This window comes from Fukomys damarensis, unplaced genomic scaffold (genome assembly GCF_012274545.1).
Source record: "Fukomys damarensis isolate Sample0158 unplaced genomic scaffold, DMR_v1.0_HiC HiC_scaffold_28, whole genome shotgun sequence".
NCBI classification, from domain to species: domain Eukaryota; kingdom Metazoa; phylum Chordata; class Mammalia; order Rodentia; family Bathyergidae; genus Fukomys; species Fukomys damarensis.
Window position 1 is genome coordinate 6,606,437 of NW_022900940.1, and position 25,748 is coordinate 6,632,184.

General features: G+C 38.6%; 1 protein-coding gene across 8 annotated transcripts in view; it reads right to left on the reverse strand.

Moving 5' to 3' along the window:
* Positions 1-25,748, reverse strand: part of Shq1 (SHQ1, H/ACA ribonucleoprotein assembly factor) — a 242,902-nt gene that overhangs the window by 167,352 nt on the left and 49,802 nt on the right. For all 8 annotated transcript variants that reach the window (XR_781350.2, XM_010629972.2, XM_033756886.1 and 5 more), the window contains exon 10: positions 19,568-19,688. Coding sequence is in view for 7 of the 8 variants with exons in the window: in XM_010629972.2 (XP_010628274.1) it covers positions 19,568-19,688 (121 nt within the window). In the remaining variant the exon portion in view is untranslated. The remainder of the gene's footprint in view (positions 1-19,567; positions 19,689-25,748) is intronic.

The following is a 25,748-nucleotide window of genomic DNA, read 5'->3' on the forward strand; positions in this document are numbered from 1 at the left end:
AGCACTTGATAAATGCTAGCTATTGGTCTTTTGGACTGCCTGCCTGATGGAGCCAATGCTTTTGTTAAACCAGCACTGCATCACAGGACCTTTGTTCTTAGCAAACATTTATTGACCATTTACTCCATGTTAACATGTTTTAAACTTACTGCATGTGTGAGATCATCTATTTTCCAATGCTTCCCATCTTACAGCTAGCTGAAGCAGAGTTTAAATGGCTTGTACAAGGAATACAAACAGAGATGTGAAGCTGCCCACTGGCTCCAGAGTGCGTATTACTGACCAAGACATCCACGGCCTTGCTACATTTGTGATGGCAGTGGACAGCTTTCTCACTTCAGCCATCCAAATCTGAAAACAGGATTTGGCTTTGTGGACCACGGCTTAAAATGAGAAAATGATCGGGGCCTGGCTTGCACCAGATACAACGTGAATGTTGCAAGAAGGATTCTGCTTCTCTGTCACTTTTACCAAAGGCTTTCATCTCAGTGTGTTCCATAAACTAAGAATAAGAAAAGGAGAAAACTACAAAGTCCCATGAGATTATGGCTATTATTGTTGAAGGCAAAAGCTGTGATACTGATTAATACTGACCACAAAGATGTTTGGTTGATTATAGAAAAAAAAAAAAAATCCTGTCTAGCCTCCAATATCCATGTTGCAGGCAAGAAAGAGGCAACTTTAACCTTCCAGAAAGGTAAAGAAAGAGATACCACAGTCCGTGAGCTAAACATCTATGAACCAAAGAAAGTTATGAGATCAAGCGGGTGATCCTCGGGAGCTGCTGAGGCTTTACAACACTGATGCTACCATTTGGATCGACCTGAGCCTATGAACCCTGTCCGCAGAGTGTAACAAGGCATATGGCAAGCTCCTGTAGTCTCCTTGTTTTGGTTTGTTTTTTTTTCTTTTTGGTACTGGGGATCAAACTCAGGATGTTGTGCTTGCGAGGCAGGTGGCGGAATCACTGAACTAAATCCCCAGCCCAACAGTCTCTTGGTGGCCAAGATCAGAGCAAGAGGTAAATGACTTGAATCACACTGGACCCTACAGGTAGATCAAGTTCAACCTGAGGCAAGATGTCCAGTAGAAGGGCACAAAGCTCTGACTTCAGCTTTTCTCTTTCAATATTCTATCTGTTTTCTGAGGTGAATACAGAAAGCTCATTTTAATTCCTTACGGCCAGGAGCCATATCTAATTCTTCCTCAGATCTCCAGTGTCTGGTCTGGTGCTGGAGAAACAGTGGACGTTTTTCCTAAAAATGCTTACTGATAGATTTCAGGAGTCAAATTTACAAAGAACATCACAAAGATTAAAAGATCAGATGACAGATTTTTGCTGCAAAAGGATTGTGGCAGGTGGGTAGGACAGCCTGAATCCAACTGAACAGAGACACATGCAGAGATTCATCAATAGCTAGCACAGAAGAGAGTGATTAAGGAAGAATGTTCGAGACAATGGAGTTCAAAAATTTCAGCTAGGGCCAGGGATTTAAGCTCAGTGGTTCTGCCGCCTGCTTCGCAAGTGCAAGGTCCTGAGTTCGATCCCTGGTACCCACCCCCACAAAAATTCAGCTAATCACAACTAAGAAGAAATAATATCTTCATGTTTTCAATGATTATTAGATAAAACTCATAGACTGAAAAAGTAATGTTCATAGAAAACAGAAGCAGACAATATTTCAAGAAGGTTCTGACCAAATTTGAAAAAAAAAAGGAGAAAGGCACTGTCAAAGCACTTTGCTTAAAGTGCGGTCAGGATGGGTAAAGGGGTAGGAATGTTGGACCTGTCAGGGCAATCTAAAGGCAGAAGAGATTGACTTGGAAGATCCAGTGGAGATCCAACTGTAATCACCTGGGAAGTTCAATACAGACATTTAAAAAAGGGAACTGACTTGCTCTACATGGGTCCAGAACTGAAATGAGTGTGAAGAAAGTATGCTTCAGTCCAGTTGAAAGGAGACCTTTTAAACATTCTCCACCCCTCCAGAGTCAAGGGGTCTTAATTCATAGTGAGTTTGCAGGCACTGGTGTCACTCATGCCAGGGCTTAGTGCCATGCATAGTAGCAACACTGCAGCAAAAACTGATGAACAAAGCTTACAAAAGAAAGGTTTTACCAGAGGCTTCAGTTCTGTGCTTGACTACAGTACATATGATCATCTCCAAGGAAAGGAATAGCAACGTTACCATCAAGTCTCACAGTGGCGAGAAAGCTTTGTCAGGGTTGTTGGAGAAAGGTAAAGCGATGTGTAACATTTCTGGCCCAAAACTGGGAGGGGGAAGGATAAAAAGCTGAAGTATGTGGAAAACTGTGTGTCCTATAAATCCACATAGCAGCGGACAGGAGCAAGAGGGAGCAAGAGGGAGAGACAAAGTTTAGAAGATGAGGACAATGACACAGCAGGTGATGAGCCCAGCCTAGGAATTTCTCTTGCACACAAGGAGAACTGTAAGAACTGGTGATCAAGGCAGACATGGTCAAAGTGTGTCTGACAGTAGGCAGACTGGCATTACCAGGATGAACACACAGGATGGCGGGTAAGACTGTGGAGGCAAAGAAGAGAGGGGACGCTCTGACAGGAAAGGAGAAAATACAGGCCTGAATTAAAGGAGAGGCAGGGTGACTAACAAGAGGGACTGAAATAGGACAGATAGTGTAAGAATTACAAGGACTTGGGGAATGATGTGATGTTGGATGGGGAATCAAAGACAAAAATACATTCAGGGAATGCATAGATAGCCTACATAAAGACAAAACATCTAAAGGAACAGCTAGGTCCCAAACAACTAATGTATCACAGCTTTACATCATATGTTCAAAGTATACTTTTCACATATACAAAATGTAAAATTTTGTAATTATATTTGAATTTACTGGAAACAAGTCATCAAATTTTACTAAAGCAATATTTACAAAAATTAAATCCTCCCAGGCCAAAAAGAAGATACACCAGGCAAATCTAATCATAAGAATGCCAGAACAGTCACGTTAATGATATCATACAATATAGATCAGAAGGCAAAAGGCATAGTGATAAAAAGATCACTACATGACAAAAGCTTTAATTCACCAGAGATATAACAATCGTAAACTATTAATACCAAATAACAAGCCTAAATATATAAAGTAAAAACTGAGAGGCCAGACCTGTAAAGAAATTGACCAAGACAACACAGCAGGAGAGTTTCACACATTCTCATTCAAAATTGACAAAACATGAATTGATATCAATGAGACAGACAAATCAGTGAAGATATAAAAGAATTAAACTCCCCAGATGACAAGTTTTGTCTTCATGTTCGATGTACAGAACACAGCAGCTAACAGAAAATAAGTATTATTTAAAAAAAAAACTGAAAATGGTTGAAAACTGATTATATGCATGACACAAAATTAATATCAACTAGTTTAAAAAGAATGGTATAATTCTTTAATAAAATGCAATTAAGTCAGAAATCAATAGCAAGAAGTAAAATCAGAAAATATCTGAAGTGAAAAGTAATAAAAATTTGGTAAATTTCAAAATGTGAAATGCACATAAAGAAGATACTTGGAGGAAAATTAAAAACCTTAAATGAAGAAATGCTCAGGTGTCACAAATCTAAAGCAGAAGTCGAGGGAAAATGTGTAACAAACTCCCAAAGCACAAATGGAATAAAACTGGATAAGAACAAACAAACAAACAAACAAAAATAATCAAAGAGAAGACAAAAATAGGATCAACAGAGTGAAATATTGATAAACTAAGTACACTCTCCCTCTGTCAAAATTAATTTTAAACAAAACAAAAAGAAAATATAAACACTGCAAATGTAAAATAAGATAATTACAGATGTCCTGGAGAAAAAAATACAGAAAAGTAAATAAAAACTTTAGGCCAGAAAGTTTGAAAAGTTAAATTGAAATGGATACATTTCTACCAAAACAGAACCTGTCAAAAATGACTCCAAGAGAAATAAAGAACCTCAAGAGTCCTATAACAATCAAAAAATTTTAATCAATGATTAAAAAAATACTCTCACAAAGATAAAAAGCCAAGATGACTTTTTAGAAGACTCCTCTTAAAAATTCAAGATGATTTCCATCTTACACAGAGTGAAGTAGGATAGAAGAAATAAAGATAATTAGAAAGGAGTCATGGAAAAATCATAATTTTAAATTGTACTTTTAAGAAAAATTGCAGCTTCAGCACACAAAGTTACCCAAGGTTAAAGTACCTTTTTCCCTTCCAGTAAACTCACTCAAAAAATTCCTAAGGATCTTAAAGATACAATAAGCCTTCCTATACTATACTACAGTCACAAATCCCAGAGACTTCTTACTGTAAAGGAAACATCACTAAGAAATGGAGGGCATATCTCTAAACTTCAAACACATTCAAAACCTAGCCTGCTAATGAGTAACCTGACAGCAATATACATCTTAGATCATCCTTCTTGAGGATACCCCCAAGAACACCTAAGAAACCCCAACTCTAGACCACGAACCTCTCTTGAGGGCTCACACTATTTTTTCTGAGCATGTGCTTCTTTAACTCTGCCTAATAAAATCTGTCCACAACTCTCAGACATGTCATGAAATTCTTTTTCTGTGACACAAATCAATGAACCTACAACTTACTCTGTAGATAGGACCCCATCTCTCCTTTGGAGGACCTCCTTGGATCCTGTCAAGTGACAAGTCTTTTTCAAAATACAGAAAAAGTGATGACCTCAACTCACTTATCAGGCTATTATAACTTTGATATCAAACTCAGAAAAAGATGGTATAAGAAAAGAAAAGTATAATCAGTCTTCCCTCCTTCTCACTCTCCCTTGAGTGCATTGCCTACATACACAGCATCGAATTCAATACTACAAGTAACCAAAGTGGGCTTATCCCAGGAATGCAAGGACTAATTTGTTGGAAATTTCATAAATACAATTCAATGAATTAACAGATCAAAGGAGGAAACATTGATATCATCTCAAAAGATAAGGAAAACATGCACCCAAATCCAGTAACCATTTGGAATCAAAATCTCTACAAACTAAAAAAATAAGAGCTTACCTCAATAAAGACTATCTACAAAACCTTGCAGTCAACACTGTATTGAATGATGAAGCTCTGAAGGCATTTTCTTAAAGATAAATAAATAAGATAGAAAAATACTGTGCCACTATAGCTACTCAGTACTATACGAGAGATCCTAGACCCTAGCAGTAAGGTGAAGAACAGAAAAGAAAAGAAATGGAAATAAATGATATGTAGTTTGGAAAAGGAAAAAACAAACCCAAACTGTCATTACTGTATTTGCACTGCTATACTGCATATAAAAAAACGAAAGAGAAACTATTTATAAGTTCAAGTAGACTTAAGTCAGCTGGATACAAAAATTCAATATAAAAAAGTGAGCCGCATTTCTATATACTTTTAAAAAGCAGTTTGAAAGTAACTATTTTTTTAAAAAAGATCCCATATACAATCACAACCAAAATGTAAAACAATAAACCTAACAAAATATGTGTAAACTTTTTATGGAAAAAATTTTACTGAAAGACATTAAAGAAAACTTTTAATACAGAGCCATACCATGTCGCTGGAAAAGGGACTAAATGCTTCAGTTTCCCTAAACCGATTAATACATTCAAAGCAATTCCAATCAAAATGTTTTTCATGGAACTTGACAAGTTGATTCTAAGATATAAAGCTATAATAATTAAGAGAGTATGGTATTGGCACTTGACAAGCAAGTAAATCAGTGGAAATGAATGGACAACCCGGACACAGACCCAAGCTACATGTAAACTTGATTTACGACAGTGCACGAGGCAAGGCTAGACTATTTAATAAATGACGCCGGGATAAGGTTATCCACATGGGAAAAAATGAAACTGATCTCCCATCCAAAACATATAAAAAATTAATTCCAGGTGGACTATGAGATTAATGCTAACCACACACAAAAACTAAAAATTTTAGGATATTACAGAATATTTTATGACATCAAGATCATAAAGACTTTCTTAAGAAACAAAAAGCACAGCCATAAAGGAATATATTGATAAATTCTACAACATTAAAATTAAAAACTTCTGTTTATAAAGACACTACAATGAGTCTGAAAGATAAACTATAACTGGGAGAAAAATGTGTGCAACACATTTAACCAATAAAGAACTAGTATCCAGAATACGGTAATGATACCTCAATCAAAAAGAAAGACAGCCCTAGTACAAATGGGGAGTAAAACAAACATTTCATAAAAGAGGAAACACCACTGGCTCACAAATATATGAAAAAAAGTTCAGCTTCATTAACAATCAGAAAATGCAAATTAATATAAAAGAGACTATTTTCTTCCTCTCGACATTGTCAAATCTTAAACTATGAACAATATAAGTATTGTGCTGGCAAAAGAGTGGATCCAGGGATATTCTCTTACATTGTTGGTGAGAATGTAAGCTGAAACAAGTTGGTACAATCTTTTTGGAAAATGGTTTCATACTCTCCAGGAAGTCTGCCCTGGGATGCCCCCCTTCCATCGCTAGGTACGGGGCTTACCCAACAGCTGCACAAGCACACCATAAACACATGCAGCGATGCTCAGAGCAGCATTCCCAGCAACTCCACCTGGAAACCATCAACAGTGCAGTTTATAGAACAACAGATACATCGTAGTGTAGACAGTGGTGTAGTATACAGCAGGAAAACAAAAGGACAAACCACAACCTATTCATCATCAGAAATAAATCTGAAACAAAGCAAGTTAGCAGGAGACCATATAAAATCTGATTCAACTTACACAAAGTTCGAGGGCAGGTAAAACTAAAAAGTAAACCTGGAATATGTGCATGAATGATAAAACCACAAGTAAAGTAATGATTAACACAAAATTCAGGTTGCGGTTACCAGAGGTGGAAAGAAGAGGGTATGAGGAGGATGGTCTCATGGGGAGCCTCTGGGAAACTGTGCTATCCCACGATTAGTGGCAGGTACATGCATGTTTAATCTGCGTGTATGTTTCAGACTGTCACACTTATCACTGCACTTCATACCAAAAAACCACGCAAAAGGCAAACTCTAAATAGGTAACTGGGCCCAGTAATAAAAAAAAAAAAAAAAAAAAAAAAAAAAAAGACTAGAAAGAATTTCTTGAAAAACAGGAAACCCTGAGATTTATTTTTTCAAAATGAGGTTTCATCTTTCATTCAGCCGAGCAAGCAAAAAATCCAGAAATCATCTTCTACACTGTCTCTCCCTATTCCCCTAAACCATTTTTGTTCCTAAATCCCCCTTTATCATACAGGTTACATTCACCTTTTACAAAGGTACTGTTGGTAGCCTTCAAACTGGCTTAAAAACACTTCCTTACCACAACCGCAGTGATCTTCCACCACAAACTTAAAATCCTTCGCTGTCTTTCCACTGCTCTTGGAGTAAGGATAAAAATTCCTACCATTCCTGCTTAGAAGGTATTGTACAGTACGCATCACCAGCTCATCATCATCACCATGCCAATCATGATCCCTCCTCACACATTACCCTTTCTCTGCGTTTCAGTCACCCTGGCCAGCTTTCAATTTCTGGAACACATGTAGAACTCTCTCCTGCCATTCCTTTGCACACAGTGATCTATGACATCTTTCTGAAGCCGTCTCAAGTAAACTCCTGTGTATACACTGGTACTCAAAACACTCATGCACCCAGAGAATCCTCCCCATCAGACCAGGTTGTCTATAACGTGTTTGCCAGGCAGTGTGAATCTTTTCTTTTGCAGCACTTCATCTCTTATTTTTTGTGTGATAATATGATTAACACCTTTCTCCCACTGAGACTAAGTTTCATGAGGGCAGGGACCATGTCTAGTTTTGCTTACAATCGCAGGCCCAGAACTTTAACATGGAACCTCACATACAATAAGGAGCTTAATCCTGCTGAATAAATGGACTGATACGTAGATATTCAAGTTGAAAGCATTTATAAATTTTAAAACCAGCATTTCTACCACTTAGGATAACAAGATCCCAAATGATACAAAACAGAGGTACCACCAGGCAGAACTCACCACCACACCTTAACAGCACAGCCCTTCTTATGCTGGCAGGTTATGTCTGAAACGAAATCACTAATGGAAGCATGTTATATTGACCTGTAAAGATGAGGCGAAGATCTGTGTACTAGAGCAAAACTACTGTCATATAAACCTGGAAGAAGACCGGATCTTTATGATAAAATGTAAGATAAGCCTAGGACTTACCAACTGAAGACCTGAGGTTTGAAACTTCCATGTGAAATCACGGATCACAGAAACACATTTGACACATAAGGACGTGTGGTGCTGTGGCCCTCAGCACACAAACTTCACAAATGGAGTTTTGAAAGCCCCATTTTCATGATTAATCCAGTATCTAACAAAGTGGAGATTTTTTTGCCAACAGTCTTATTCAGATCACTCTGGCTTATACAGCATAAATGAGTCCTTTTAACTGCTGTGTCCATTAAAACAAGTAGATAGGACACATGCTGACAACTGTAATTTTTAAGCATCCAGTAGAAAGTGAAGTCAGTTTCTTCAGGTAAGAAGTAAATGCTTATTTTCCTTAAGCATTAAGATGTGCTAAGGATGGAAATAAAATCTAAATTGGCTGACAAGCTTACTCGGAATGGCCCGTGTTACTTAATGCTGCATGTGAGAAGGTGCTTTATTCTTTGCTCAAGAAAAGTATTCTGGGTTTTAGTAAGAAATAAAAATAATATCCCCAAAGAACAACTCCGCATGTATATGTGCCCTGGCTTTATACTGTAAGGAAGAGTTGGGAGCAAATAAGGCCATAGCTCATCACATGTCACTCTGTCATGCAGAGCACACCACAGAATTATAAATCTATGATGTAAAGTGGTATCACATCCAGCACAAAACCAAGTGCAGGCCACATAAAGGGAAAGCCTGTCATAACACTACAAGTGCATTCTACTGCTTGTTATGTTGGTATAAACCTCATAACCATGTACATTAGACTTCTAACGATACGTTCATTCTCTCTGGTGTGGGATAAGACAGGGTCTCACTCTGTAGTTCAGGTGGCCTCAAACCCAAGATCCTTCTGCCTTAGCCTCCTGAGTGCTGGGATCACAAGTGTGGCCTGGCTTGCAATTTTATATAAATAATGAAATGGTATCCCAAAGCAGTGAGAAAAACTTTGTAATATCAGATTACTACTACTTACTTAAATGTTAAGTCTGTATTTCGGAAAAGTCAAACAAGCACTGATGAATTATCTAATTGTAATGTTTATTTCATTTCACTCAGGGCTTAAGAACTTTCTTTTTCTCATTTATTTGTTCAGTTAGGCCTTAAGTAAAAGCCTTCACACTTTTTTTACTTTGCTCATTTCTGTAATATTCTGCAATGTTAGAGGAAAAAGAATTATACCAAGCATTTATTAAAAGTTCTTAAAATGCATCTATAAGAAAACACATGGGGGGGGCATGTGTTTGCTCTACAACAAACCAAAAAGTAAGTACAAACTATGAAAGTTGCCCATGAGTCCACAAACTAGACATGTTTTTTTAACATTCATGTGCTCTGCTAGGAGATGTTCTGTGAATGTATTTCTCTTGTGTGACTGAGCCGTTTGGCACATACGCTCCCTAGATGCTGCCCTTTGCATTTGGCATGCTGGGTGACTTTTCCATGGCCATCCAGTATCACTGCCTCCGAAACAACTTTCAATTCACTGCCCTTGATGGCTGACTTCTTGATGGGGACAGTGACAATACATCCAGCTGTGAGGACCATGCCTGCCACAGCAGGTGCTCAATACAGCTGGGATTCAACTCTATACTCAACTGATTTAAATAAACAAAGCACAAAGAACAGAACTATTTACAACTTAAATATTTCAGATATACAGGGTCTGATGTAGGAAACTCTGTCATGTGGACTTCTGTTCATGGGAAACATGACTAAATCAATGGCCACAGGTCATATCCTCAGTTGTATCACAGATCACTCGATTGTTCCCTGCCTGGATGCATAATCTGGAGAAGAAAACAGTGTGGGATACATCCTGGAATTGAGGGATGGAACATCTTCTAACTTTGCAACTGGCTCCCACTTTCTGTCCCCAGATATAGTGACACACGGGTATAGGCTTTGACATGGTCGATCCTTTAGTCTGACTTCTCAGGGATCCTGCTTGGCAGCCCCAAAATCACGCTCTGGGATGATACTGCTCAAGGAGTAGAGCATAGTCAAGTGACGGAATACATCCAACCCTCCGAACACCCACACGCTTTGCTTTCACATGACAGAACTCCTACCCAGTTTAACTTTCTCACTCCTAGGTAAGTAAACATCCCCAGAAAGTTACATGCTTCCTTCATCGCTGACTGAATACATAACATCTTTGTGTGTGAAAGCGTATGTGCTGTGACCAGGATACGAACATTCATTAAAGAGTCCTACAAGAGATAAGTTTGCACTGTGTAAAGAGAAGGTTAAACTGCTTCTGTTCCTTGAAACACTTTCCCGAATTAGAAAACATTCAATGCAATAAGCATTTTCTGAGTGTCATCAGTAAGTATCATTTGGCTAAGTGCTGGGGTGCCAAGCTGATAAGACCCTTGTCACTCACAGGCCAGATTTCTTTGGTACCACTTTCCTTGAATCGGTGATTAACAATGAAATCATGAAATTATGCCTCATGAATTCATGCATCTTGAGATTAAACCTGTATTGTCCATTTCCAATTGCATTCTTTTTTTTTTCCTCAGGACGATAGTTGGCTTTTGTTCTTTAATATTTTTAATTAACACATTAGAATAACATGATTGTCTTTCAAAGTCTTCTCAAGATGAGAGTTGGCTTTTGTTCTTTATGCCTTCAATTAATATACAGGAATACCACATGAGAACCACCAACATAAAAATTAGATAAAGCTAAGCTGTGTCCCCAGGAAACAAGTACTGCCTTCCTGACAAAGGCTCTGCACTCAGTAGTCAAACTTCTTTCTCTCCCTTAGGTAGAGAACACATCAGCAAAAGCAAGGAGTGACATGTGGCAAAGTCTGAAGCTCCAGCTGGAGTTTTACTGTGTTCAATTTAGACTAAGCCAGTGGCATGAATGGCAGAGAATCCCCAAACACCAGCCCTGATGTCCTAGGATAAGGAGCTTTCCTTCAGGCCTTGAGAATAATGAACACCACTTCTTGGAAAAGGATAAGGATGGTCGTTCTTTGAAGCAGCAGCCTTTTAAGCTTTTTATTTTTGGTACCGGGGATCGAACTCAGGGCCTTGAGCTTGCGAGGCAGGCGAGGTGCCAGTGAGTTAAATCCCCGGCCCCTTTTTAAGCTTTTGATCAAGCATCCCATTGCTAAAAAATGTATGGCACATAGCCACAGAATACTTTTGCCATCTATAAAATGTTAATGAAGGTTAAATTCTTTCTTAAAGTAAAACTAAAGATACAGAGTATTATAGTCTTCCTGTACCCTAAAACAATTGTTTTATGGGTTCCCCATGGTAAGCATATCTTTTAAAAGTCACAACAGGAGAATAAATATGTAAATCAAAACCACAGCTTAGAATATTATAAAATTCTCCAGAAAAAGGAGGTAAGACAAGTAAAGAATAGAAAACGACTTGCTTTGTGAAAGTACTAATTTATCACTTTCACAATAACATGAATCTCCTGGGCGAAAAAGACAATGAAAATATATAATAGTTAACATTTTCTTTAGTATAAACTGTTTGAAAGGTTACACTCAATGAAAACATCTAAACATGGGATCAGAAATTTGCTGGTAACCATGCACTAAAATTCAATTTGTCAAATTCTTTCAGTATTCTGCTATTATCTGTATTTCTGAAATAAAAATGATTTCCTGCAAAGGTGTTTAAAATTGAGAACATTAAAAGAATAATCAATGATAAATTATCTACAATAACTATCAATAACTCACTTAAAATCTGAAAATGTGCGTTATGGAGGTCCCTCTCCAAACACCCCATAGCCCACAACACACTTCAGAGCTCTAGCTGTTATTTTCCCAGCTTCTGTTTATTCAAGAGAGTGGTCAGAGCAGGAAATGGGACGAGTCAAATGTTCACAATCAATCTCATCACCTTCACAACATGCTGCGAATGTAATTAATCCTCTATTTATTTAGGGGACTTCACACCCCTTACATTAAGGCAGCAACTCCCTACTGGCCTCAGCTGAGATAATTATGTTATAACAAGAGTTGGGTTTCAATCATAACAGGCAGAAGAAAAAGGAAATTGTACTTGAAGTTGTCAGTTTTTTAAAAGAGCTTGCTTGGGACTCCATTCAAAGGACACTCTTGACAAAGCTCTCGTTAACAGCGTACTATCTAAGTGCGATAACCACACATATGCCACATTAATCAACGCAAGCCTCTCCTCTGAATGGGATGTGGAAGACATCTAAGCAGGGGAAATCCCGCATGAGCTACAGAAACCTGGACAAATCAATCACCACCCACACTGCCTTGATCCTGTGGGTCTCCTCTCGAGAGCTTTGAGGTAAACAACACACACACACACACACACACACACACACACACACACACACACACGAACAAGGAGGTGAAGGAAAACATTTGTTCACTCTGTAAACCACAGCTCCAGCAAGCCAAAACCCAGAGCCTGAGAAGTCCAAAGCCACTTACCAGGGACTAAAACGAGAAAGAAAAGAAACCAATCTAATACAGCCACCCAGCCACGGAGGGACCGGATACACAGGTCATTCCTCAGAAACAGGCCTGACATCTCTGTGCTGATTTGTCTCTGGAAATAGTGACCTTTTGCACAAGAACTACCAATCACACTTTCTTCTTTAAACTGTCTCTCCTTAAAAAAAAAAAAAAAAAAGTAATACAAAAATTTAAAGGCTTAACCAACTTATTTTTATGAATCTGCTCTATTTTATCAACATATCAAAAGCATGATTTATGCAGTACCTGTGTAAGAATGACAAATGAATTATGTTTTGCAGTTTCTAAAAACTCAAATGTACAACCGCCCCCCAAGCTGGGATGCATGATTAGAATGGCTATATGTAGTAAGGTCCTCAAGTATCTGGATAGTTTGATAATATTTAATTACCTTCAACAGCATTTAAGCTCTTGGATAATCAAAATGTCTGAGAAACGGAGTATTACTGATTTGAGTTTCACTTAAAAAACAAAACAAAACAATGTGGTCTCCCAGGAGAGAAAAAGGACATTAAGTTAAAAACTAAGAAAATCTAAGGGCCGGGGATTTAGCTCAGTGGTTTGGTGGCCTGCCTTGCAAGCACAAGGACCTGAGTTCAATCCCCAGTACCAAAAAAAAAAAAAAATCTAAATTAGCTTCAGTTAATAATAATATACCAACATGACAATTACACCACTTCTATGTAGGTAGAAAGTCAGTACCAGGGGAACTGAGTGTGGGGTATTTGGGAATTGTCTGAAGTATCTCTCCAAGTTTTCTGTAAACCTAAAACTATTCTAAAATAAATAACAAGTTTATCTGGAAAAAAAAGTAAGATAAAGTTACAAATTTTAAAAAATCAAAACAAGGGGAAAGCAAGAACAAAAAAAAATCCCCATAAAGCATTAACTTTCAGATCTACACTGCTAGGTTACAAGGAGCATTCTTATCTTATAAAGGGGTATTTTAGTCTGAAACCTGGAGGAACATTTGTAATCCTATGATTTACTGGCACACTTCCTGTAAGAGAAGTCTAATGAAGAACCACAGTCCCCGGTGGGCACTGCTGAACTCCCGGTGACAAGGTGAAGAGCCGTTAAGTAAACCCTTTGCATGTGAAGCCACACTGGATGGATGCAAGTGAGTACATGTGGGCTGTACTAATCTTTTCTTATGGAGATAAAACCCACTTCCATCCAGGTTGAATTGTGGATTTAATTAAAAATAAACAGTAAAACTAAAGAGCAACTTGACGTGCCAGAATAAGTGCCTTACCAAGAATGATTTCAATTCAGGGAAGGTTTAACTTGCTTGAAATTATGCACAACTGTTTCTTGAAATTTCTACATGTAACTCATTAGCAGCAATGTAACATTTTCCATTTGTCAGAGAAGTAACTTTCTGTACAAAAGCGAAATCACCCAGAGGACCTGATTACCGCTTTGTAGGCCTGAATTTAACAGATTCCTAAAATTGTCTTCACTGCTGGAGACAATGAATATCAGTAATATGGGTGACAGTAAGTATCACAGTTTTGGCTCAAGATAGTGTTGTGGAATTACAACAATGTCTTCATGAGGTGGTTACAGGTCCCCACATACTCTTCTTATCGCTCACTACTGCCTAAGTAGGCCCTGGGGTTAAATGTGCCCTACAACAGAGAGAACCTCTGCCCCACCATGACACAGGCAACCAGACAGAGACACAAACTGGCCAACAGTCTTCCTGCTCTGGAATTACAAACCAGAGGCTCCAATGGGGCCGGGGATTTAGCTCAGTGGTTCTGCCGCCTGCCTCGCAAGCACAAGGAGACTACAGGTAGAGGGCACACGGCTTAAGCTCCTAAGGCCCCTCTGTACCTGACTCCCGGATTCTAGAAGATATCCCGTGGTCTCCTAATGAAGCCTTCTGTTTACTGTCAAAGACTGAGTTTCTCTTATGTAACCAATTGATTCTAAGTCAAAAACACTGACAGTTTCTAGCACACAGATTACAGACATAAGGATTTCTTATCTGGCTCTGATACTAAAACCTCATGGCTACAGGCTAACAGGAAACTTTCCTATTCAACAATAAAGGAAAACATTGAGAATAAACTATGACCCAAATACAAACAGCCTCACATCCATTCTTTCCCTTTCAGCACAGCACAGCAACCAGGCAATCTGTTTACCACATTGCATCCATGTTTTCCTTGTCTTTTCTCTGCAGTTATTTTCCCAGCCTGGAATTCAGCCACTCCTGATTATTATTATATTCATATGGGTAACACAGTCCTATGCAACAAGAGAGCATTTTTACATTTTGCTATTTAATTTACATCCCTTCTTCATCCAAATCCTTCTCCATACATCTTCCTCAGCTGTGACTCAAATGTTCCTGGCCACCTCCTCTGCATGTTTCTTAGAGGCCTCAAATCAACATTTCCAAGACTAAACTCATCTTCTCTCTGTGCAGTATCAGGTCAGATCAGGAAATGGCCCAGTGAGCTAGCCAAGTCACACCCTGGATCTCACCTTTCACTTCCACTGCAAAGCAGTGACCCACGTGTCTGTCTCATCTACCTCTCCCGAGTCTCCCTTCTCTCCCACTAGCCCAGCTCAGACACGTACGGACGATCCTTAAACTGGATTACCACCCTCCTACCCAGCCTTTCCCTCTGGAGCTCTGAGCTCTTCCCAGGAGCAATTCCTTTGCCGTCACCCAAACATGCCACAGCTCAAAGCTCCTCAGCTGCTCTGCGCTCCCAGGACACGGCCTCAGTGTCTCTAAGTGGCTGCAGCTCTGTGCAAACCTCACTAGTTGAGTTTTTTTTTGCCCTATCGGCCCCACCACCTCCCGACACTGTTACACTGGGCCCAAGCTTCAACGAGAGCTTTGGCAGGGACAAACCATTTCCATACCACAGGGAGAAGCATTCTCTTATACCCCAAAGCTTGTCGTGGTGCTTCCACAGTACCCGGACATTCCTACTGTAGCCCCTACCAGGCACAGCACAACATTCTGCTTAAGTCTGTGTTCTCCACTAGGCTTCTCAGCTTTAAGATGACATTTCTCAGCCAAATGTGGGGACACGTGCCTGGAACTTCAGCACTCAGAAAGCTGAGGCAGAGGGATCACCATAAATTCAAGGCCGGCCTGGATGACATAGTTGAGAACCACACTCAAAAACAAAAGCAAGAAAACAAACAATGACATGTCTCTGCTACTCATGAGCGTGTCCCTAAGACCAACGTTGGCACCTGGCACATAGGGAAGAGGCTCGATAATGCTGAAAAAAGTACATGATTCCATGGGTATACTTAGTGCTGACGCTGTGCTTCTCTCCCCTCTCTGTCGGGAAGGTAGCCGAGCATAAGACACAGCAAAGCAAAGACATGCATGTGTGTATCCAGGTGGTTCTGAGAAGCGTAATCCCATCCCCTACCAAAGCACATAACCAGAGCAGTATAAAGCAACGTAAAGCCTTAAATGACTGGAAATTGTAGGATTTTGGTGTTGAACTAGCTTAGGTTCACTTACAACTGAGGAAACTGAGGCTCAGAATTTATGAAAGGAGACATAACTATTTAGTGAGAAACTGCCTCCCTCTACAAAGTTTCTGCTTTAGTTAGTGCCCAAAAGGGTCATAAAATCCTAGTTAGGTGCAAAAGTATGCTTAAAAGCAATGAAAAAATAAATATACAAATCCTGGTTGTATTAGATGAAATGACTTTCTAAGGTCACACGGCTAATGAGAAGTAAAGCTGGAACATGGTACATTTCACTTTTTTCCATCCTGCTTATATAAAGGATGTATACATTTTTGAGGGGCAGAATTACTAGTGCTTCTAATAATGGCAGCTCACTAGGATAAAATCCAAAGAAATCTGATCCTGAATGTAGCTGAACAATTCAATAAAAATAAGCTAATTCATATCTTTTAAAGTGCTACCTTTTTTTAAAACAATGAATGATTCTCCTTGAATTGGCTCTAGTAGGTACCACTGAATTTAACTACAATTCACTGTGCCTACAGGGACTGTGACTGGACTCCTTCGCCTGCTCCCTACAACAGTGGAGGGGGAAGAGATGACATCCAGATCACTACATGATACAGGCATGAGATGTGGCCAGCGATTGCTCAACCAAGTGCTGTGAGAACATCTATGAGGAAGATGAATGACTCATCAACTCCTTTCCCTCTGGGAAAGTTCTCTGAAGTGAGGCATTTGTCTTTTTTCTTCCATATTCCATGGGAAAAGACAACTGGTTACAAAGGTGACATATCTGGAAAAATATCCGGAACCAGAAGATATGACACTATGGAAGACCTAACTTTCATAAGCCTTGTGGTGCCACCCAGGATGTATTTGCTGTTATGGGCACTACATTAATCTTCCAGTAGGGCTTACAGAAAAGGACAGCAGGAGTACTTTTTCAGAAAACTAATTTGCAAAATCTGTAACTCAGAATAAGAATCCAGGAGCTTTCATTTTTAAGATTTTCAAGTATCTTCTATAAGACACAGATATCCTAAGAAAAGATAAATACAAACTTAGGGCAACTGTTACTCTACCTTCCTTAATTTCATGAAAGAATGACTTTGCTACCTACATTCCAACTAGTTTGTGCCAATAAATGTCTCACTGGAATTCTGTTAGAATTACGCTCTTGTCTGGTATTTCAAATAAAATTTTACAGTTTTCATTATTATAATCAAAACCATTAAAAGCAAACTAAAACAAATACACAACTGTTTTGAAACATAAGAATAAGGTCTCCATTGCACTGGCATATTATATGAAGAAATAAACCAGAAAGCAAAAGGTAAGGAAAAAGTTGGGAAGACGATGAATATTCTCTGCAGTATCATTAATGTAGGGCTGAGAAAGTTCATAGCAAGATGATACTAGAAAGCCCAACCATGTAGCACTTACAAAATTAAGGATGAAATAAAAAATTACAATAAAAATTACATAAAGAAATGTCTTATTTCAACAGGGGAAAAATAAATATTTAATACACAAAGTAAAAACACTGCAGTCCATTTAGAGAAAGAAAAGTTATATTTAAATCGGTAAAGTTGAAGAATCAACTTTCAAAAGAACTGTTTGAAGAATTCCTAGTGATTGTCCTCTCCTACCTCACTCTCCAATACATACATTACTCCTTTTCAAAAACAAATTACTACCATCAGAACTAGTAAGAAGTCTAAGAATTTTGCTTACGTTCTACAACTTAAAATCAAGAGAAAAACAAAATTTCTAAGAGAAAGTAAGTCTGATAATCCCCATATCAATTTAAGGACCTATATCCTTTTACTTTAATGAAATATGATCTTCTCTGTTAATAAGGAAGGTGACAAACAGAAAAATAAGCATTCATGGAGAAGGGATCCTGCTACGAACCTCAATACTTATTACATGCTTATAATATCCCTACCTTAAAAAAAAAAGCTACACAGATAGACTATTTCAGTTTAATTTTATTATGAAAATGGAAGTAACAAGAAACGGCAGCAGGGTACTGTATTTGATAGGTTCAATTAGCAGGAGGATCAAATGAAGTGATGACATGCCATTATGACCTTGGGGGTTAAAGATTTAATTTTCCATCTGGCCAAATCTAGATTTCCAGCACAAATGCTGACACCACCTGCTGTATGTTATTAGGTGGTATCTTGAGCAATCCCTAAGCACTTCCCATACACCACGAATAACCTCAAGTTTTTTTTTCATATTTTACTCTATAATATAATCCCCCATGAGCAGAAATCAAAAATGAGTTCTATATAATGGCTGAGTCAAAACAACCATGGCAGAAGCCATACTAAAGCATCCATTTACCAATCACCATAGTAATAAAAATATCATGATCATTTTCCTTCTAAGTCATGATTGATATTGTGCTATCATTTTCTGCAGCACCCAGGAAGCATTCCAATCAAAAGCTCTCTTTATGCCCTCAATTAACACTTCTTGCTTCTGAAATGGATAACTTGGCCACGGCTGACAAGAATTAGATTTTCAGAGCTCCTTCACTAAATAAAAATTCACCAAATTTTAAAATTTCATAGTTAACCTACTATGTCTCCTTTTTCTGGGTACCGGGGAATCGAACTCGGGCCCATGTGCTCGCGAGGCAGGGAACAGAACCAATGAACCAAATCCCCAGCCCCCTACTATGTTTTTTTGATTGAGTTAATGTAAACGCTTTTTGAATACCTGACGTGCCAAGTGCTGGAGCCCATTCTGAATATTCAGATAGAACAATACATGTGCTCACGAGTCTGCTCTTAGGCTCTGAGGGTTGGATTTTCTCTAGTTTGAAATATGGACACCCTATGCCAGAAGACCAGTCAATGAATGCACAGCTCCCATGGGGACTGGGATGGCACCCAATGATGCTTACACTCATCGATATGAGGGTACAAACTCACATCCACTATAAATGCTAGACTACTGATGCAGGTCTTGAAGACTTCACACTGGACAGCACAAATACAGCAATGAGATACATAAAACTTTCTGTTGGAACACTATTTCCCACTCTATACCCATACTAACTGCTTCTAATAAAATTAACTTTTCATTACCTGTACCTCCTTCTCAAAGCAAATCCACCAAGCTTCCCATGTTAGTCTGGTTACTTCTACAGTGTTTGGTAGCTAAATGGGTTTCTTTCTTATTAAAACTTATTACCCAGGTTACTTCATTTTATTACTCTTGTATAAGTGGTGTTTCAAAAATGTAAACATAGGGCCGGGGATTTAGCTCAGTGATGCCACCACCTGCCTCACAAGCACAAGGTCCCAAGCTGGACACCCAGTACTCCCCCGCCAAAAAAAAGTAAACATAAAAATTCCTTAGTGATATAAACTTACTTTGTTTTCTGAATCCACACACAGTAGTCTGAGATATAGAGGTCATTCAAAATGTAAGCAGGGTCGTTTTCCTGAAATATTTTGTGGATATCCAGGAGACACTTCAAAACTGCACTTTTACCTGAAGGAAATTTAAAAACATCAAATCATCCTTAAGAAAAAGACATGTAATTTTTTTAACTGAGTAATTCAGAGAGATAACACATTTAAAGTAGTTCAGATCTTGCCAGGTGTGGTGTACCTATAGCCCCAGCACTCAAGGCTGAGGCAGGAGGGTTGCTAAAAGTTCAGGGCCAGCATAGTGAATTTAAGACCAGCCTGAACTACATGAGACCCTGCCTGAAGAAACTAAAATGAAAAATTAAAAAAATAAAACAGCTCAGATCTTAATTATTCCTTAAGAATATTTTTAATATTCTTTTAGGACATGAAAACATACCAGTCCTATTATGCCCAAACTTTCTTACTTCTTTCCTTAAAGACTATGAATAATATCTATTGTTACAGCTGATTAATTGTGGCTACCATAAAAATCATGTGAAGTATAACTAAGTCAACTAAACAAAAGGAAGTTTTCTAAATCCATTGAATACTTAAGTACATCAAATTTTAAGTAGATAATATTTTTGTAATTCAAGCTTTCAAAATAACATGGAAAATAGACTTTAATTTTCAAATGTCTTTATTTTTATGGCAACACTTTTCAACAAGGAATTACCTAGTCTAACAAATTTTTTCACCTTAAAACTGAAGAAAATTCCACTAAAAAGTAAAATAAGATAGTGCTGCTTCAGAACTGAGCTGACAAAAAAAATACCTGAAAAAGAGCCATCAAGTAATTGGTCTTGTTCAACCTAGGCATGAGATAATGGGAGTATAAATGAGGACAGATGCTCAGCTGGTAAAAAAGAGACATTACTAAGGAAAAACAATCACTGGGATTAAAAAAAAAATTATCCAGCTCACTTCTTTCTGGTTATTAAATGGACTTAATTTTAATCCAACCAGTCTACAAAAGGAACTTTTCATGACTCAACAATTCACCTGGTGTTTCAAACTCCATGGCCATTCTCTGAAGTTTATTAACTAACTATATAGTAAAGGATAAAATCTAGAGTAGTATCACTCCCTCCGATCTGTAAAATAGACCATTTTCCACTTAACAGTTTCATTCTTATCCTCACAGTTCTGAAATATGAAATGCCATAGGTTTATTTAGCAGAGATACTAGGTGTGTCCTCACCAACATTTCCCACTTGACCTTTAGATTATAAAAGAACATGGAACTAGATGATGACATGTTAAGATCTCTAAGTTACAGCCACTAAGTTTTTTGTTTGTTTGTTTTTGGTACCAGGGATAGAACTCAGGCCCTTGTGCTTGCGAGGCAGGTGGTGGAACCACTGAGCTAAATCCCCAGCCCACCTTTAACAATTCTTACAATTAAGCTCTCCCTTGGTTCTTTGGATAATGTAGTCATGTGACTAACTCAGTTTTATCATATGTATCAGTTTTTATTATATTTCCTCCTCTTTTCATGAGATTCGGCCTGCAACATTACCTACTTTGTAGTTAAAAATAGGCCCATGGTGGAGAAATCCACACCAGTCATCTGACATGATTAACCTGGCCACTTTCATAAGTCTCAGCCCTGTGGACATGTCAAAATAAACTTAGCATCTTGTAGTTTCAAGCCTCCTAAGTATTATTTATTTTTTTAAACAACCAGTCTAGCAGTGGAGTTTTTATTGGCATCCTTCCCATCTGCATCTAAGGAAGCCACACAGTTAATATTTTTAAAAAGATATGACCTATTTTGAAAGATTTGCTACCTACTTAGCTTGAGAATTATGAAAGATGTTATGATGTAGACTGGTCACACCAGGAACATAAAGTTAGCACAAGTGAGCAGGGGACGTAATGGGGAGATTATCTAAATATTGTGGACTCAGGTAAAGGACCCCGAGGATGGAGGGAGTCAGCCTAGGGCTTCCACAAAGGAAAAGGGCTTGAGCTAGACCTTGACAACAAGCTGGGTCAAGTGGAGAGGAAAAAAAAAGAGCCAGCTGAACAAAGGCCTGGAATCAAGTCCATAGAGAGCCTGTGGGCACATACAAGGAGGGGACACAGGGAAAGCACCATCACAAAATGAATGTGAGAAGGGAGAGCCTGGAACACGAGAGATGAGGAAAAAGATTCTTAAAATCTAGGTGTGAGATGCTTATAGGAGTATGAATGGGGATGGGTGCTCAGGCAGCAGTGGAGAAGGGGCCTTTCCAAGGAAAAGTCATTAGGATTTGGTTTACGAGATTACAGAATAAAAGACGTTGTGAAAGTTTAACACTTGGGGATTGTTGTCATTCGTTCACTCTTAAAATGCTTAGATCAAGACCCACAGGCTACAAGGTTTTCTCCCCCCACTCTCCCCCCAAAAAAGGAAACAAAGAATTGTTAAAGGGTTTCAACTGACACAGAGGAGAAATGGTCAAACCAACATAATCAAATTAATTTCTCTCTTGCTTTCTTCACCTATTTTTGGAGGGAAGGAGGTACAGGGGGAATGAGTTAATTTTGCTTTACAATAATCTACTAATTTAAAGTTTTAAAAGTCAGTAGTAGGTCTTCACCAGAAAAACAATTTGCTCCCCACAATACTGCCTCCCAAGGCCCCAGACCTTACTGACAGAGCAAGTTAACAGAAGGCGCAGGACTTGGAGGAACACCACGTACAGAAACAGGGAGAATAAGCAGATGAGTTTGCAAGGAGTGACAAGAGGAAGCGCGATGCAATCAGGACTGAGTGAGAAGGCCTCAACTCAGGCAAGGACCACAGGGAGAAAAGGCCCTATTCCAGTTTCAGGAAGAAGGGTGTGAAGTCAGGTCATATGCTTAGAAGGTCTTTATCAGCCACTACCTATGCTCCTGTTAGCAGACATCTCTAAAGTGAGGTTGCCCTCGTGCGAAGAGCCTTAGACAAATTCACATCTTCCAGTAACTACAAAAGAACAATAATTTTTTTAAATGGTAGTGAAAAGAAAATGATGAAATAAAAAAAAAAACAAATTTTTAGTGTATCTTTACATTTAAAGAGCACAAATAACAGTATTTGCATGTTGACCCCTATGTTGTTTATATTAGGAAAAAAATACATGGAAAAAACTCCTAAACATACATTTGCCCAAATGACATTAACCGTATTAACTGTTTCCATGTTCACTGAACAACCGAGGAGAGCCCGTCGTGTGCCCAGCACTGCACCACACGGCCAGTGCAGATGTTTACTCTTACATGTACATTCCTCTATTTGCAAATGGTCCAAAAGGAACACTCATTAATAGTTTAGAAAAAAGTTAAGCATAACTGACTACAAAGCCAACCCCTGAAACACTGACAAACTAATGTTAACAAATTTTAATTCATTTTTTATGGACTTATTTTTTTTGCAGTGCTGAGGACTGACCCTAGGGGCGCTCTACCATTAAACACCTCCCCAGCTTCATTCTGCTGAGAGGAGTATTTTACCTGGATTGACCTTAAATTCCCTGGGCTCAAGAGATCCTCCTGCCTTAGCCTGGTAAGAAGCTGTGACTAGAGATGCACCCTACTGGATCCCACCATGCATACCTTCTTTTCTCCTTGTTGTTGTTGTTGTTATTGTTTTAAATGAGAGGCAATAATTTAGATCAGATAATTTTTTTAAATCACATACATGGCAGTTTTGAAAGTTATGCACTCTCTTCAAAAGCTGTGTTTTAAATATAAGTGTTATTCAAACTATTTTTATAGGATTCTACATGACAAATATGATAATCAACAATCAGGGTACAAGCCCCAGAATAAAACTTTATTACAATCACCTTTCTCCTTCCACCACGTACTGTGACTCAAAGTCGCACTTGATCTCCCTGGCTCTGCCTCTATCACCAAGGATGGCTGCAGGATCACAGCCAGGGACTCACAAGCATGGGGCTATTTGGGGTTTTTTTTAAAGTCCCTTTTACACTATTCTTTCTATCAGGTTCTCAACCCCTTATCTAGCAGTTATCAACAAAGGAGAACAATGGCCTTCTAGCCAGTCTCATGGCCAAGCGGCCAGAAGCCTACAGGGACTTAAAAGTTCCTACCTCCAGTTGTGGGCTCATCACACATCAGATGAGGATAAAAAACTGCTAAAGCCTAAATCTAAAACAATTATTTCTGCTCAAAGGCAACACAGGAAAGTGACCATTTTCAGGAAGTTCACTACCTGGTCCAAAGCAGACAAAAAGAAAGCATCCAGCACAGTAATCACAGTAACTATTCTCACTGCAGGATGTCAGGTGCAGTGAGGTATTCTCTAAGATGAACTTGGCTTCCTGAGCCAGCTGTATTCATGCAAGACACTCTGAGAGCAATGTCTCTTTATTCAAGAAAAGACTTCAACACTAGTGTCCTGGATTATAAATGATAAGCGCCATGAATGTTTTACTTCAGGGAAATGATTGTTTAATGACAACACAGAGGAACATAATGGCAACACAAAGAAACTATGGGTGACAATAGTAAGAAGGTGTGCAGTAAACAGGATTTAACACATCCTTTGGCTTTCCTTTAAAGAGAAGGTACGCTAAGAATAAAGTGCTTCCTGTCTTGACAGATGTGGCAACTCAGGTTAATATATCTTAAAACAAAGACAAGATTGAGCTGTTCTAAATTAGAATCCTTGGGCTATCTGAAATCCTACTATTAGCACACCAGGTATGGCAACAATCTCTCACTGACAAACCAGCTCAAGGTTGAAGGCAGCCAAGAAGAAAAGGTTCCTATTGCTAGAAGATGATCAGGGAAGTGGATTTTTTTTTTCCTGTCTAAAAGCCAACAAAAGGAAAAATAATGCAAGTTGCTACTCTAAACAGTAAGGGCTAAATTCTTTTTAACTGCTGATACCATCATGGCAGCTGGATGGCTAGCTATTTAGTTATACCTTTTAAAGTTTTGATGATACAAGCCAAGAAGCCAAAATAAGTAAAGAAAAGGAGGTGGTTATTTTAAACACCTAAAGGAAAGCACAGCTCAGTCTTTATTTATAAAATCACCTCAAATAAAAGCCAACATTATTATAATTTTAACATATATAACTTAGTACATACTCTACCTGGTTAGATTTCTGGTATTTTAACAAGACCATATTACCAAAAGGAATATCTTATGAATTATTTTAACATTAATTTTACAGGTTACCGGACCATAAAAAGGGATGACAGAAAAATTGTCTCAAATTAATTAAAATTAAGAAAATCAAAGTGGAAGTAATTAACACCAGACCCGATATTACAGTTTCTATCTGAAATGTCCCCTAAAGTCTCATGTATCCAGAGGCAGACCTTTCTAAAGGTGGCTGGTTTATGGAGCTCTAAGTAGTCATGCATGATGGAATCACACTTTGATGGTATCACAGGAGGTGATGGAGACAGGAAGTCGGGGCTAACTGAAGAGAATGAATCATGAGGGTATGATCTCGGGGACTACATCGGGTCCCATGTCCTTCCTCTCTGGCTCTTCCCCTCCCTACCTCCTGGCTGCCATAAGGAGAGCGGCTTTCCTCCACCATGCTCTTCTGCCATCTGCTTCACCAGAAATCACAAAGCAACTAGGGTCAGGTCACCATGGAATGGAACCTGTGAAACCACAGCCAAAACAAACCTTCCCTCCTTTAAGTTGATCTCCTCAGGCATTTGGTCACAGTGATTCCAAGCTGACTAACACCTTACTAGGCCATGGAATAAAATTAAGTCCCCATGAATTAACACAAATAGATGCATTAAAAAACCACCTTGATCTGGGGAAGCCAGGGTGTGTAGCTCAGTGGGAGAACATTTTCCTAGCATGTTCAAGGCCCCAGGTTCAGTTCCCAGCACAAAGAAAAAAGAAAAGAAGCTTCCGTTTGTATAGTTTTTTATCCTTAGATTGTTCAGATGCCATTTAAGCTGTTATATTTCTGCACTGTAATTAACACTTGAAACAATGAGTTACTATTTTTAAGCACAAATCTACAAACTTATGCCAATTAAAATATTTTGTTATTAAAATTGCACACGTTATATTCACAAACAAAATTAACATGAAGCAGACATTTTTTTTTTCCTGAAATGCACAGCCTCAATCTAAAAACCCTAATTTCCCATCCACGTTTCAAATCAAG